Genomic DNA, 13,183 nt, shown 5'->3' on the forward strand with positions numbered 1-13,183 from the left:
TCAAGTTCCCACATTTCTAAGAGTAGCACCATTAGAAATGTGGCATTCTCTCTCTCTCTCTCTCTACAGGATCCTCAAAGAGGTGTGCTGGACCTGACCCTCCAGGAGTTTTCTCAGGGGCTATTTCACACTTCTTACCTATCATCAGGCTTCCTCTGATGCCTTATTCTTTACTGAGAAATTAACATAAATTGGCTAGCTTATATGACCATCAGAACCAAGGCTCTACCAGCCCTTACTCATCCACCTCAACAAGTCATGTTTACTACTGACATTGATTGATACGCTTTCACTTAATCATTCAAACCACCGGCCAGAAAGCACACTGTTGGCAAAACCTCTCAATGCTGATCAAATTGCCTTATTTTAATTAGAGTCTGATTCCCCAGGTTTGTACCAGTTCTGAGTCAGCTATTAGTTGCCAGCCAAAACAGTCATGTTAGATGGCCCATCTGGCACATCACACAGCTGAGGCATTCCATGAGAAGGCCCCCAACGTTGGTCTGGGCTCAACCATTCCAACACTGGACAGTTTCCCCCCAGTTCCAGTGCAATGCCATACCCACTTCGGATACCAGCCCAACTGGCCCAGTCCTCAGAGCCAATCCTTGTCCCGAGGTTACAGATCTATCTTGCCGACTTCTCTTACTTACATTACTCTGTCGACTAGAGGCTGTTCACCTTGGAGACCTGCTGCAGATATGAGTACAGTCCGGCATGAAAATCAACCCCCCCCCCCCCGGATTTTCAAGTGCCTTTCTGGCCTCCACTGTCATCATCAGAGAAACACTCCTGTTCTTCTTCATTCTTGGGATTTCCAGAATATATGATAGATTTGTTTCATGTTAGGCTGATCTCACCAGTTCCATTTCATATGATTTCACTTAATCCTAATATTTGTATCTATTCATTTCCTTTACTATCTGATGTGCTTTCCCAGATATGTACATTGTCCTGATGTACCAACATTCAATTTTGGTTGTAGGTGTGAAGATATCTTTTACAAGAACCTTCCACCTGTTGGCTTCTCTAAGATACCTTTCACCAACTTGCATCATTTCCTCTGGTGATTCTTCAGCAAAACTAGTCTGATTTCTTTCAATACTTGAGGTTTCTATAGTGGAAGATTTTTGATGCGCTGTGGCTACTAGCCGCAAGTACAACCCTCCTCCTTTCTCATCTAGGCTTGGGACCAGCAATGGCAGAATTATTCATCCATTTTACACTTACCCTATTCAGCCTTTTGACCTTTGGGATACATTTACACCCTTGCTGATGTTAAATAGCTCTTGATAACCCCAAGCTCCTTTCTGCCATATCTCATGTAGGCTTAATGGAATGTATACAGCACTTGGAAAGGATTAAAACAGATTTTAACACTTTCAATATTTCATCTCAGTCACTGAGACAGCTTCAAGGATTACAAAAAAACTAATGTAAGATGCATTCAAATACCACACACACAACTAAGCTAACCACGTGGGCGACTCTAAAGTCCTATCTAGGTGGTGCACCCTGTATGGGTGATTGTAGGTGGCCTAGAATGTAAGGTGGGATCTCTGATGATTAATGTTTCCCAAATTTTCGGAAGTTTAATGCAACTGTATTTATTTATTTGGTTGATTTCTGAGAGCTGCTGCAGATTCTAAAAATATTCTTTCTTTTTTGAATTTACTGTGGTGGAGCATGGCGGGTTTTTTTTTTTTTTTTTTCAAGAGATCCTGTGGGTTGTATCCAAAACATTTAACCAGAATCGATGGCAAAGGAAAACAGATGTCAGAAGGAAAAACATTTTCTAAGAGTGTTAAGGTATCAATTAAGAAGATATTGGTAAACAATAAGGTGATGTCAAAAAGCTTACCATACTGTATTATTTAAAGTTAGATTTTCTAGCTTTAGCTTTAGATTTTCAGCAATTATAGTATTAAAAAAAAAAATCAGTTCCTCCCCCATATGTTCAGAAATGCCATCACCATACCCTACATCCGTGGCATATCAGAAAAAATAGCCAAGACTTTAAAAAAGTACAACCTTCACACATCATTTAAGCCTCACCACAAACTTGCTACCCTTATCCGGTCTACCAAAGATCAGCTCCCTCCTCTCTCAGTGCCTGGAGTTTATAAAGTACCCTGTTCCTGTAAGCTGATGTACTTTGGACAGACAAGTAGATCAGCAACCATCCACTTAGAAGAACATGTCATACATCTGCAACCACGACTATGGTCAGTCAGGCCTGGCAGACCATGTTTTGAAATGGAACTGGTGAGATCAGACTAACATGAAACAAATATATCATATATTTTATTATTAAAAGAACACGCAAGACCACAGTAATAACGTTTAATTAATAAAGGTATAGATATTTCATACTAAAACTAATAGTACATCTTCAGTGTCACACAGTTATAGGAATGGAATACAAGTAACGAACCTTCGGTGGATCACCTATTAAAATACAATTGTTGCTGCATGCTAGGAAATGATAGAAAATAATAATTAATCTTTAAGATAATTGTTTTTTTTATTGATTACATAAAATAAGTCTCCCGGATCTTCGAGAGAGAGAGAGAATCATTACGATTTAAATTCGGTCAGTGTAAAATAGCTTCACAACTTTCTTTAAAAAGGTGTTCATATTTGAACCTGCATCTATGGAGGAGAATAGCTTTATCCCACTGGATGTTATGAGTAGTGTTAAGTGCTATTTTATACCGACCAAATTTAAATCAAAATGATTGTCTGTCTCTCTCTCTCTCTCTCAAAGATCTGGGAGACTTTTATGTAATCAATAAAAAAAAAACAATTATCTTAAAGATGAATTATTATTTTCCATCATTTCCTAACACGTGGCAACAATTGTATTTTAATAGGTGATCCACTGAATGTTCGTTATTTGTATTCCATTCCTATAACTGTTTTTGTGACACTGAAGATGTACTATTAGTTTTAGTATGAAATATCTGTACCTTTATTAATTAAAAGTTATTACTGTAGTCTCATGTGTTCTTTTAATAATTATACTATGCCACAGGTACCTCTAAAAATAAAATATCATATATTTTGGAAATCCCAAGGATGAAGAACATAGGAGTGTTGCTCTGATGATGATGATAGTGGAGGCCAGAAAGGCACTAGGAATAGAACCCAATATCAGAAAGAATAATAAAAGCTAGGTTCAAAACCAATTAAATTAAATTGGTTTTGAACTAATTAAAAGTTTTAAGTTTTAAATTATTTAAAAGTTATTACTGTGGTCTTACGTGTTCTTTTAATAATTATACTATGTCACAGGTGCCTCTAAAAATAAAATATCATCTACTTTGGAAATCTCAAGGATGAAGAACATAGGAATGTTGCTCTGATGATGATAGTGGAGGCCAGAAAGGCACTAGGGGAATAGAACCCAGTATCAGAAAGAATAATAAAAGCTAGGTTCAAAACCAGATACAAAAATGTTACTATAACAAACATCTACACCCCTACAAACAGTGCTGACTAGGAAAGGGAAGGGAAGCTTTTTATGACCTTCTACATAGAGAGTTAAAGACAAGAATGGCAAAAGAGATGTGATCCTACTTCTAGGAAATGTAAATGAAAAAGGTAGGTAAAGACAACAATGGGATATAAAATAGTGACAGAAACTAGGAGATGAAAATGGAATATTATTCAAGGATTTCTGCATATTTAATAACTTAATCATAGCAGGTACAATATTTCAATGTAAGAATATACATAAACAAACATGGGTCTCACCAGATGGAAAGAGTTAAAAACAAACAGATCAGATAACCATAAATAAAACAAGGAGATCCTTTCAGAATGTGAGAGCACGGAGAGAAGCAGATGCATACACAGACCATATACTGGTGGTGGCAAAGATAAAAATGAAATTATATCAGATATTTAAACCAAGGGGCAAAAGAAACTGGTATAATATAAATAAATTGAAAAATAAGGATATTACAGAAAACTTTGCTCATACAATCAAAAGCAAATATGAAACAATGACACAAAGCAAAGGGAAAAAATTGAGATATTGAAGAAAATTAGCAAAATATAAAATAATTATATAATGAAGCAGATAAAATAGGAAAACAGGAGAGAGTTCAGAAACAATGGGTAATAGTCAAAACAATGCTTATAAGTGAGGAAAGAAGAGAAGTTAGAAGAACATTACTCCAAAATCAAAATAAAGAAAAGGAAAAGGTGATATATAAAATGTACAAGGAGATTAATAGAAATGTAAAGAAAAGTGTAAGAGATGATAAAAGAAAATTTATCAAAGAACTCTGTAAGGAGGCTGAATAGGCTGCAGCAAACTTTGATTCCAAGACACATTTTGAAATAACAAGGTAACTGAAAAAATGAGAAAAGAGAGACTAATAAGAGATAAAGAAGGAAACATACTGACGAAGGAAAAAGACATAGAAAGGAGATGGACAGAATGTTTTCAGGAAACACTAAAACCCCAATACAAGGAACTATACTCCCATAAAATACTGAAATTGGGAGGCTAGTTTCGCAACAAGAAGTAGTGGTGCAAGAAAAGAAAAGTAAAGAAAAAATATGACTTCTGTATTACTTCAACCTTAGTATCACCTCTGGGTCTGGCTCCCACTGAAGAGACCTCAATAAAGGTCGAAACCAGTCTGGGTAGTGACCCTTCCCATAATGCATAGCATTATACATGTCCACAAGGAGATGTGGTTTGCATTATGAGATACTAAGGCAAATGATGTGAAGCCTTAGCTTCCTTATATGAGTTGCCTCAGTCCTGAAAAAACCTCAGGTGCAAACTCTGTTTGCTTACACTTGGATTAAGGATTAAATCGAGTATATAATTTCTTGGTATCTTTAATTTATGAGAAGTAGCAGTATTTGAATTGTGTTGTGGAAAATGTTTTTTTTCCTAAATTATATTGTGCAGATTTGTATAATAGTGCTTTTGTGTGATAGCCAAACTAGATATAATCATTGTATTGTGGTTTTATAAGTGTTCACTTCAGATGTTAATCTTGATTAACATGGAAGTGCTAGTTAAAATTACAAAAATGGTGCCAGTGGCAGCAAAGAAGTCATTGCCAGCATCGTGGAAGGTCTCAACTCAGAGATTGAGTTTTTCCCTGGACTTTTTGCAGTGGAGAAGATGCAATAATTGTTTTAAGTATGCATCCAAAAATGTTAAGGATTTATGGAGTGTTAGATTGTGAAAAGGAACATATTATAGTAAGTGTGATGAAAGGCTAGGACGTTCCAAAAATGAGAACACTGTTACCAGAAATAATCAGAAAATGGATGGAAGTGCTTGTGATGGTAATAATAGAAGTGATATGAAAGAGCTTAGGCAAGAGTTAATGAAAATGAAGAGTCAGATTAAATGTATGGAGGACAAAATGGAACATTAAAATGATTTTAGAGGATTTTCAAATGAAATGGATAATGTTGTTGAGGAAATCGCCAACATCAGTTGATGAGAGGTTTTGATGAGATTGACAATGGTAACATCCAAGAGTTAATTAAATATCATTCTGAAGAACTGAGTGATTCCGATCTGCTAAATTTAGATGCACAGCGGGAAGATCCTGAAGAATGTGAAGAAACCATTACAGTCAGCCAAAAGAGATTTCACAGAAACAATTTGAAAATATTTTTCATACAATTGAAGTTTTTAAGCAGCATTGCTTAGAGGCTGATCCTGATGAAGAGAGAAGCAGTAAAATTTGCAGAAGAGTGGAAAGGGTAATATGGCCATACCATGTTTTTTTTTTTTTCAGTTGTATGAAAAAAAGAAACAGAATGCCTACCAAATTACATTAGTTCAATTCTTTGTTAAGAAGTAGAATAATAAATTTCTATTCTGAATATGTTTTATTGTCTTTCAGCTTCATGGTTTTCCTTTAACTAGGCCCTGAAACATATCCCAATTATTTTATAAAAAACATTAAGGGCCAAAAAAAAATTTGAGGAATGAATTACTTTTTCCCATAGGATATTATATTTGATTAGTGCATTTTCAATTAATATTCCTGTTTTAAGGAATGCATTAGGCACATTAATCAAGAGATTGCTGTAAATGAAAATCAGAGTCAGGATCGGGGAAATGGGGATGGGTCAGGACAAAGAGAGAAGTGCACTATAGCAGAGAGAGTAAAAAGTGGTTGTGTTGATGGGATGGCCGCAAACAGTGGAGAATTGTTATGCTTAGATACTAATGTACAGAGTATCAGAAATAAAAGGGCTGGGTTTGTAGCGCTGATTGAATTAGTATGCCCAAAGATAATTGGCATAAGTGAAACTTGGTTGACTGAGGATGATATACTGTCAGGACTTCAAATGGTGGGATATAAAATTTTCTGAAAGGATAGGGAGATGAAGAGAGGAGGAGAAGTATTGTTAATTGTATTATTCAAGAGTCGAAGTGAAAACAGTAGTATGTGTGAAGTTGAGATCAGAAAATAGTCTATCTAATAGGATGCTGTTATCCCTGCAGAGGTTGCAGTCTCAAAAATTGCAGCGTAGGTTATGTGTATCTGAGAGATATATTCATTAATAGTATGTGCTAAAATGTAATAAAACTTTAAAAAAAAAAAAAAAAAAACTCCAAATATAATATATGATGGTTTATTTATTTTCAGTTACAATCTAGAAATTACTGAACAAAGAAACAAAGGAAAAAACAACCCTTAAACTAATACTATACTGACATCCGAGTTCACAGTATCTCTTAGATACCATTTACTATCAAATATCACTTTTACTTTTGACTCTATCATTCTCATCATTGGACTAGAACAGGGATCGCCAAACTTCTTTGACCGTCGACCCCTTCAAGAGTTTCTTGACTTTTTATCGACCCCTTCTATTTTACTATTACGTAATTATAATAGGACAAGCAAAAAAGATGCTTATGTGAGTTTTTAGAGTGTTTATTTTAGAGTTACAGTGTTTATTCTATGCATAATATAGTATATATTATTATATTGGCTTAATATCAAAGGGATACGTTTTTGTTTTTGACGTCCTTCTTAACATTACATATTTGACAGGAGGGATAAATAATATATAAAATATAATTTAGATAACAAAATAACAATAATACAATCTTCCTTATATATATATGAAAAATTTTTGCTGGTTTCATTGCATCGTTACTAAAAGTTTTTTCACAAAGAAGACACATAAGCCTCGTTTCGTTTCTTAATGAAGCAATAAACCCAAGTTTCAAATATTCTAACGAATATTGTCTGCATTTCTTTTTAGAATCTGAAGCTGCAATTGTGGTTACTGGGGTTGTAACAAAATAATTAAAATTGAAGTCAGTAAGCAAAAGTAATAAGTCTAAATAATATACCTACTCACGTATTTCTATAGGATATACAAAACTACCATCCCTGCTGAACTCTTCAACATAGAGAAGTTTAGTTCGTGAATGAATAAATGAATAATGGTTGAATTATAATATGTATGTTGATGAATTTTAGAACATTAACGCTCACTTGTACGTCGATGTGCAAAAATGAGACTGGGATCGAATACGTGTAAGTATAAGTACATATACTTGTATAATAAATAAACACAACAAGTAAGTATAAGTAAATCTCGCTTCTGCCACAAGGCCAGGCAGGAACCACCGACATCCGTTTATTGGTAAATACATCATTTTAGCCTACTTGATTGGCCTCCGTAACTATTTTCATGACCTTGCTCCATCTTACAGGTCCTATTCATGTCACTGTTCCCACGATTCACACTTAATTGCACTGTCATTCAGGATGAAGGTAATCCAAGTTAACGAAATTAAATATTACCCATACAATGATGTCTTATATTTTTCTATCGACCCCTGGGGGTCGATATCGACCACTGGACTAGAGTAACAAATCACTGAATCTCTTCAACATCTGATGGATTATCCAATCGATATCTTTTTCCAGCCATTTTCAATGATGAATAAAAAAAACAACAACTAAACCAATACTATACTGACATCGGAGGTCATGGTATCTCTCAGATACAATTTACTATGAAATATCACACACTTTACATAACATGTGTTAAACCAAAACTGACCGCATAAAGTGTGGAATATCACTCGTAATATATGCATGCGCAGCTACTCATGACCTCCAAGCTATATACACTGGATATATGTAGAAATATTTATATTAAACAATTTGTTTGTATCTGTCAGATCAGCTGCAACCTCCACAGGGTTACGGGCCAAAGAATGTGAAGAGCCGTTTGGCTTTTTTTATCTTAGAATGTGAAGAGTATTGATTGTGAAATGTTTAGACAAATTAGTTGGACAAGTAAAAGGAAGATGATCCTAATGAAATTTTAATTAGGAATGTGGATTGAAAGAAAAGATAGGATATAGTAACAAGGAGACAGAATTTGTTGAATTTCTGCAGACCTATCTAAAGTAGCATGTGATGGAAGCAACACAAGGTTCATTAGTGTTAAATTTAGTGATATCCTCACAGGATGTGGGTGTGAGTTGGTGAAAGTGATCATGAGGTATTGGTTTGGAAGGTAGTCAAACAGGAAAAAGTTATCAAGAAGGTCTATATGTGGAACTATAAAGTAGGTGATTATCAAAAGCTCTGTAGTCAACTAACATCAATACAATGGATTGATGATGGAAGTTTTTCCACTTGATTATACTATAAATTAAAGATACCAAGAAATTATATACTTGGTTCAATCCTTTATCCAAGTGTAAACAAACAAAGTTTGCAAGTGAACTATTTTCAGGACTGGGGCAACTCATATATTGAAGCCAATGACTTCACTTCACTTGCCTTACTATCCCTAATGCAAAGCACATATCCTTACGTGTATGTATAATGCTATGCATTATGGCAAGGGTCACTACCCAAGACCTGTTTCAATCTTTATTGAGGTCTCGTCAGTGGGAGCCAGACCCAAATTGGATATAAGGTTGAAGTAATGCAAAAATTATATTTTCATATACAAGTAGCCAAAAGGTGTCACACCTTATTATTAAAATACTGTACTCTAGATTAGAGAAAGTTGTTGGAAGTTTTTCCACTTGGAAAAACTTCTGCATTACTTCAACCTTAGTAACACTTCTAGGCTAGCTCCCACTAACGAGACCTCAATAAAGGTCGAAACCAGTCTGGGTAGTGACTCTTCCCATAATGCATAGCATTATAGATACCCATAATGATATGCGCTTTGCATTATGCGATACTAAGGCAAGTGATGTGAAGTCATTAGCTTCAATATACGAGTTGTCCCAGTCCTGAAAATAGTTCAGGCACAAACCTTGTTTGCTTACACTTGGATGAAGTGTAAGCAAATCAGTGACCTGATAGATTGATTTGTAGAGAGCTCCTGAAAAGATAAGTGTTATTTTAAATAATAATTGTCAATAATGCTTGAACATCACTTGCCTTAATCACACAGACACGCTAAGATACTTTTCGTATCTTAGCATGTCTGTGTGATTTTTGTGTGTTTTCGGCATTATTTTCAATTAGTATTTTGATAAGATACAATTGATAGCGTGCACATGGCACCGATAAGAAGGAAAAACAATGGCGTCCAAATTGCCATCTTTGTTCCAAAATTTTAACATAAGGCAGTTTTCTTCAGTGTGGCGTCTGCGAGATGTATGCTTTGCGGAGAGCGGTTGGATAATGATAGTGGAGTGAATGTGTGCAGAAAGTGTAAGGAAAGTGAGGATTTAAAGTGTGTTTCAGGTAGCGAGAGTGATATCGTTGTTGAAAGTCAGAATGTAGAAAATAGTGATATGATAGGAATTTGTGATGGGTTACGGCATTGGGTGCTGCTATAGACCAGGTGATGGAGATAATATGCATAAGCAAATAAAAGCAATGAGTGGAAGGAGGGTAATTATTATGGGGGATTTCAACTATGGTGACATTGGAAGGAGGAGAGGACACATGGGAGGAAGGAATTGGATTTTATGCAGTCATTAAGGGATAACCATCTGCGACAGCATGTAATGGAAAATACTAGGGGTCAGAGAGTGCTTGACCTAGTAATTGTATCTGAGAATTTGGCTGTAACGAATATGACCACGTTGCCACCAATTGATGAGAGTGATCATAGGGTCTTGACTTGGAAGGTGGCAAAATGTGTGGAATTTTCAATTAAGACAGGGGACATGTGGAATTACTGGGCTGGTAAATATGACAAGCTTAGGAGTTTGCTTGGTTCAGTGCCATGGCATGTAAAACTGCAAGGGCTGGATGCTGATAGTGCATGGGAGGTGGTTAAGGAGTGTTTGCAGGAGCAATGGCTGACTCAGTGACGTAGCTAGAGCTGTTGCCGCCCTTCTCAATACAACAATACGCCTAAATACTACAAAAAAAGTCAAAAAGACATATAGGGAAATATATTGAAACACTATAATATAAGCACTCTATAATATAAACACTATAATACTATATCTAAAATACTTCAGGCGCAAGTATTTTACACTTGGATAAAGGATTAAACCAAATATATAATTGGTAGCATAGCCAAGTGAAAACACTTGTAAAACACTGTTTATTTTTGAAATAAAGCTTTAATTCCAACATTCTACAATGTTATTTTTCTTGTTTTCTGTTAGCAAATTCGTCGATAGCATTGTCGAAATCTATTTCATCACTTAGTTACTGTTCTATAGATAGTATGGCAAGATTTCTTAAATGCAACGTACTCATTGTAGATCTTAGGTAATTTTTAATCAGTTTTAATTTAGAAAAACTCCTCTCACAACTAGCAACACTAACAGCAATTGTGGGGAAAATTCGCAGTATTATTACAATATTTGGAACTGAGTTCTCGAGACTGTACTTTAGAATAAACTGTAAAAGTTCAAGGAGACCGTTCTTCCACGTCTCTGGTTCATCTTGCGTAGCAGCAACAGAAATAAAACTCCGAAATCTTTTTCTCTCAACGAGGAACTCTTCCTTATTAATGTCATCGTGATCATCATTTAGTTGACATTCGTATTTATCGTTCAAAAGATTCGATGGAGTAAGGAAGGCATATTTGTCAGCAAGAACATGAAGCTGTTGAAATCTCGTGATGATTTCTTGTATCACTCTGTCCAGCGAAAAAAACATTTCTCTCCTCAACTCAGTTTCGTATGACAATTCAGCATCTCGTGATTCTTCACTTGCCATCAGTTTCTTCTTTCTACACCGACGATCCATGACTATTCCTAGATCATCACAAATTTCTTTGGCGTAAGTTACTGAATTGTTAACTAATTCGTCCCTATTTTCAGTTAAAAATGCTTTTAAAGCCCCAAGTTTTATGTCACATTGCTGTACATTCAATCCTTTAGTTTGGAGATAGACTTGTGTATCGTTAATTTCTAGAAGGACGGATTCCCACAGGCCAAGAAAGCACAGAAAGGAAATGATTGTAATGCAACAAGCAGCACACCAGCATCTGACCTGGTAACTATTTTCTTCTTCACCAGTTAAATGTTCTACAGCACTTAAGATTTTCACGTAATTTTTTTTTACAACACTCACAGCATCTCCCCGTGCACTCCACCGAGTTTCTACTACACGCTTGACACTTTGACCAGTGACTGAAGTCAGAATATCCCAGCGATGGGTTGAGGAAGTAAAAAACATGAACAAACGATCCACAGTTCCAAAAAAGGTAACAGAATTCACAGCAACAGAAGCTGCATGTACACCCGCCAAATTCAGCGAGTGATATGTACATGCAACAAATTCTGCTTTTCTATTAATTTCTTTGATACATTTCTGAAAGCCAGTATGTTGACCAGCCATCACAGCAGCATTATCATATGCTTGTCCTCTACAATTCTGAATATCGATTCCGTCGTTTTCTAATTTTTGCAAAATCATAGTTGAAATATTCTCGGCGGTTTTACCTTTTGTTTCAATGAAATCAACAAATGATTCCACAACCTTCACTTTATTTCCGTCGATCATGACGTACCGTAAAACTTGGCTCATTTGACCCCTTATGAGAAATATCAGGGGTACTGTCGAATATCATTGCAAAATACTTTGCTTCTTTTACTTGCTCGATAACTTTTCTTCTTACTTTTTCTCACAAAATTTCTATAAACTCGTTCTGAATAGTAGGCGACATATAGGATTTAGCAAACGTTTTTCCCAGCTTGATTCTTAGAATATGTTCATGTAGCACTGGATCATATTTCACCAACAAATGAACTAAAAAATTTCCTAAGGTTCATCATCGGTCTCATAATGAATTCCTTCTCGGTGACCCAATGAAGCCAAATTTTGTTTAGACAGGAATTTAATGATATCCAACAATCTTGAAAGTATCTCCCTCCACTTCTTCACTTCGTTTTCAACTTGTTCTTGTTCCTTTTTATCAATTGTTGCACTACGTCGGATTCTAATTTCCAGCTCCTTCCATTGTGTGAAAGGTCGAACATGGGCCACACTAGATTCATGATCGAATATTTTGGGATTAAGTTTCCACATATTGAATCCATACCTCAGAATCAAAATTTGAATGACTTCTGTCTGCAAATAGTCTGCAACAAAAGCAGTAAAGAGCTTTCTTGGAAGGAGAATACACCAAGCACGACCTCAACATTTTTTCGTTATTTGGCAGAGTTCGAAAAAACCACTCACGTGTAAGTTTTCTGTTTCATCCTTTGATTGATGCATCCTCACAAATCACTTCACCAAAATCAGAATCTAGATGTAAAACCACAGATGCACCTTGTTGTACCAGTAAGATCCGTGTGTCATCATTAATCTTACTTGGCCAAAGACCAACATCTTTTAAGTCAACAGCTGGAATTTCTTGTTCGGTACACTCCTTATCGCTTGAAGTTGAAGAATCAACTAACTTTGACAATGGTTTGAATTTGGAAACTGCTTCAGCAACAGTAGTAGTAGTTTCGCAACTCAGGTATTTCAGTAGTGCACCTTCATTCTTTTTTAATTCTTCCTCCCTAGCCTTTTTCTTTTTTCTAAAGGCTGCACCACTTTCTTTTATTCACTTCATCTTAAGTAAGACTGAAAGAATAATAAAGAAAAAAGCAATATATTCATAATAACTAATAAATAAGGAATAAATTAAATTAAATAAATAAGGAATAACAGGGATAAATAAATCCCTTTAAAAATGCTACTTTGTGTAGTCTGCACACCTAAAAAACTGTGATATTCTAACTCAA

The 13,183-nt window shown here is 35.5% G+C and overlaps 1 protein-coding gene across 1 annotated transcript; it reads right to left on the reverse strand.

The window, feature by feature from the left end:
• Window positions 1–890: 890 nt before the first annotated feature.
• LOC150096619 (uncharacterized) lies at window positions 891–11,954 on the reverse strand. The gene is made up of 2 exons (XM_090408664.1): window positions 10,834–11,954; window positions 891–1,185 (listed from the first exon to the last, which is right to left on the reverse strand). The coding sequence occupies exons 1-2, from the start codon at window positions 11,952–11,954 to the stop codon at window positions 891–893; spliced, it is 1,416 nt and encodes a 471-aa protein (XP_090264790.1).
• Between the last annotated feature and the right edge of the window lie 1,229 nt (window positions 11,955–13,183).

Source organism: Typopeltis vanoorti, chromosome 18, assembly GCF_054136105.1.
Source record: "Typopeltis vanoorti isolate ZY-2024b chromosome 18, IOZ_Tvanoo_1.0, whole genome shotgun sequence".
Lineage (NCBI taxonomy): Eukaryota > Metazoa > Arthropoda > Arachnida > Uropygi > Thelyphonidae > Typopeltis > Typopeltis vanoorti.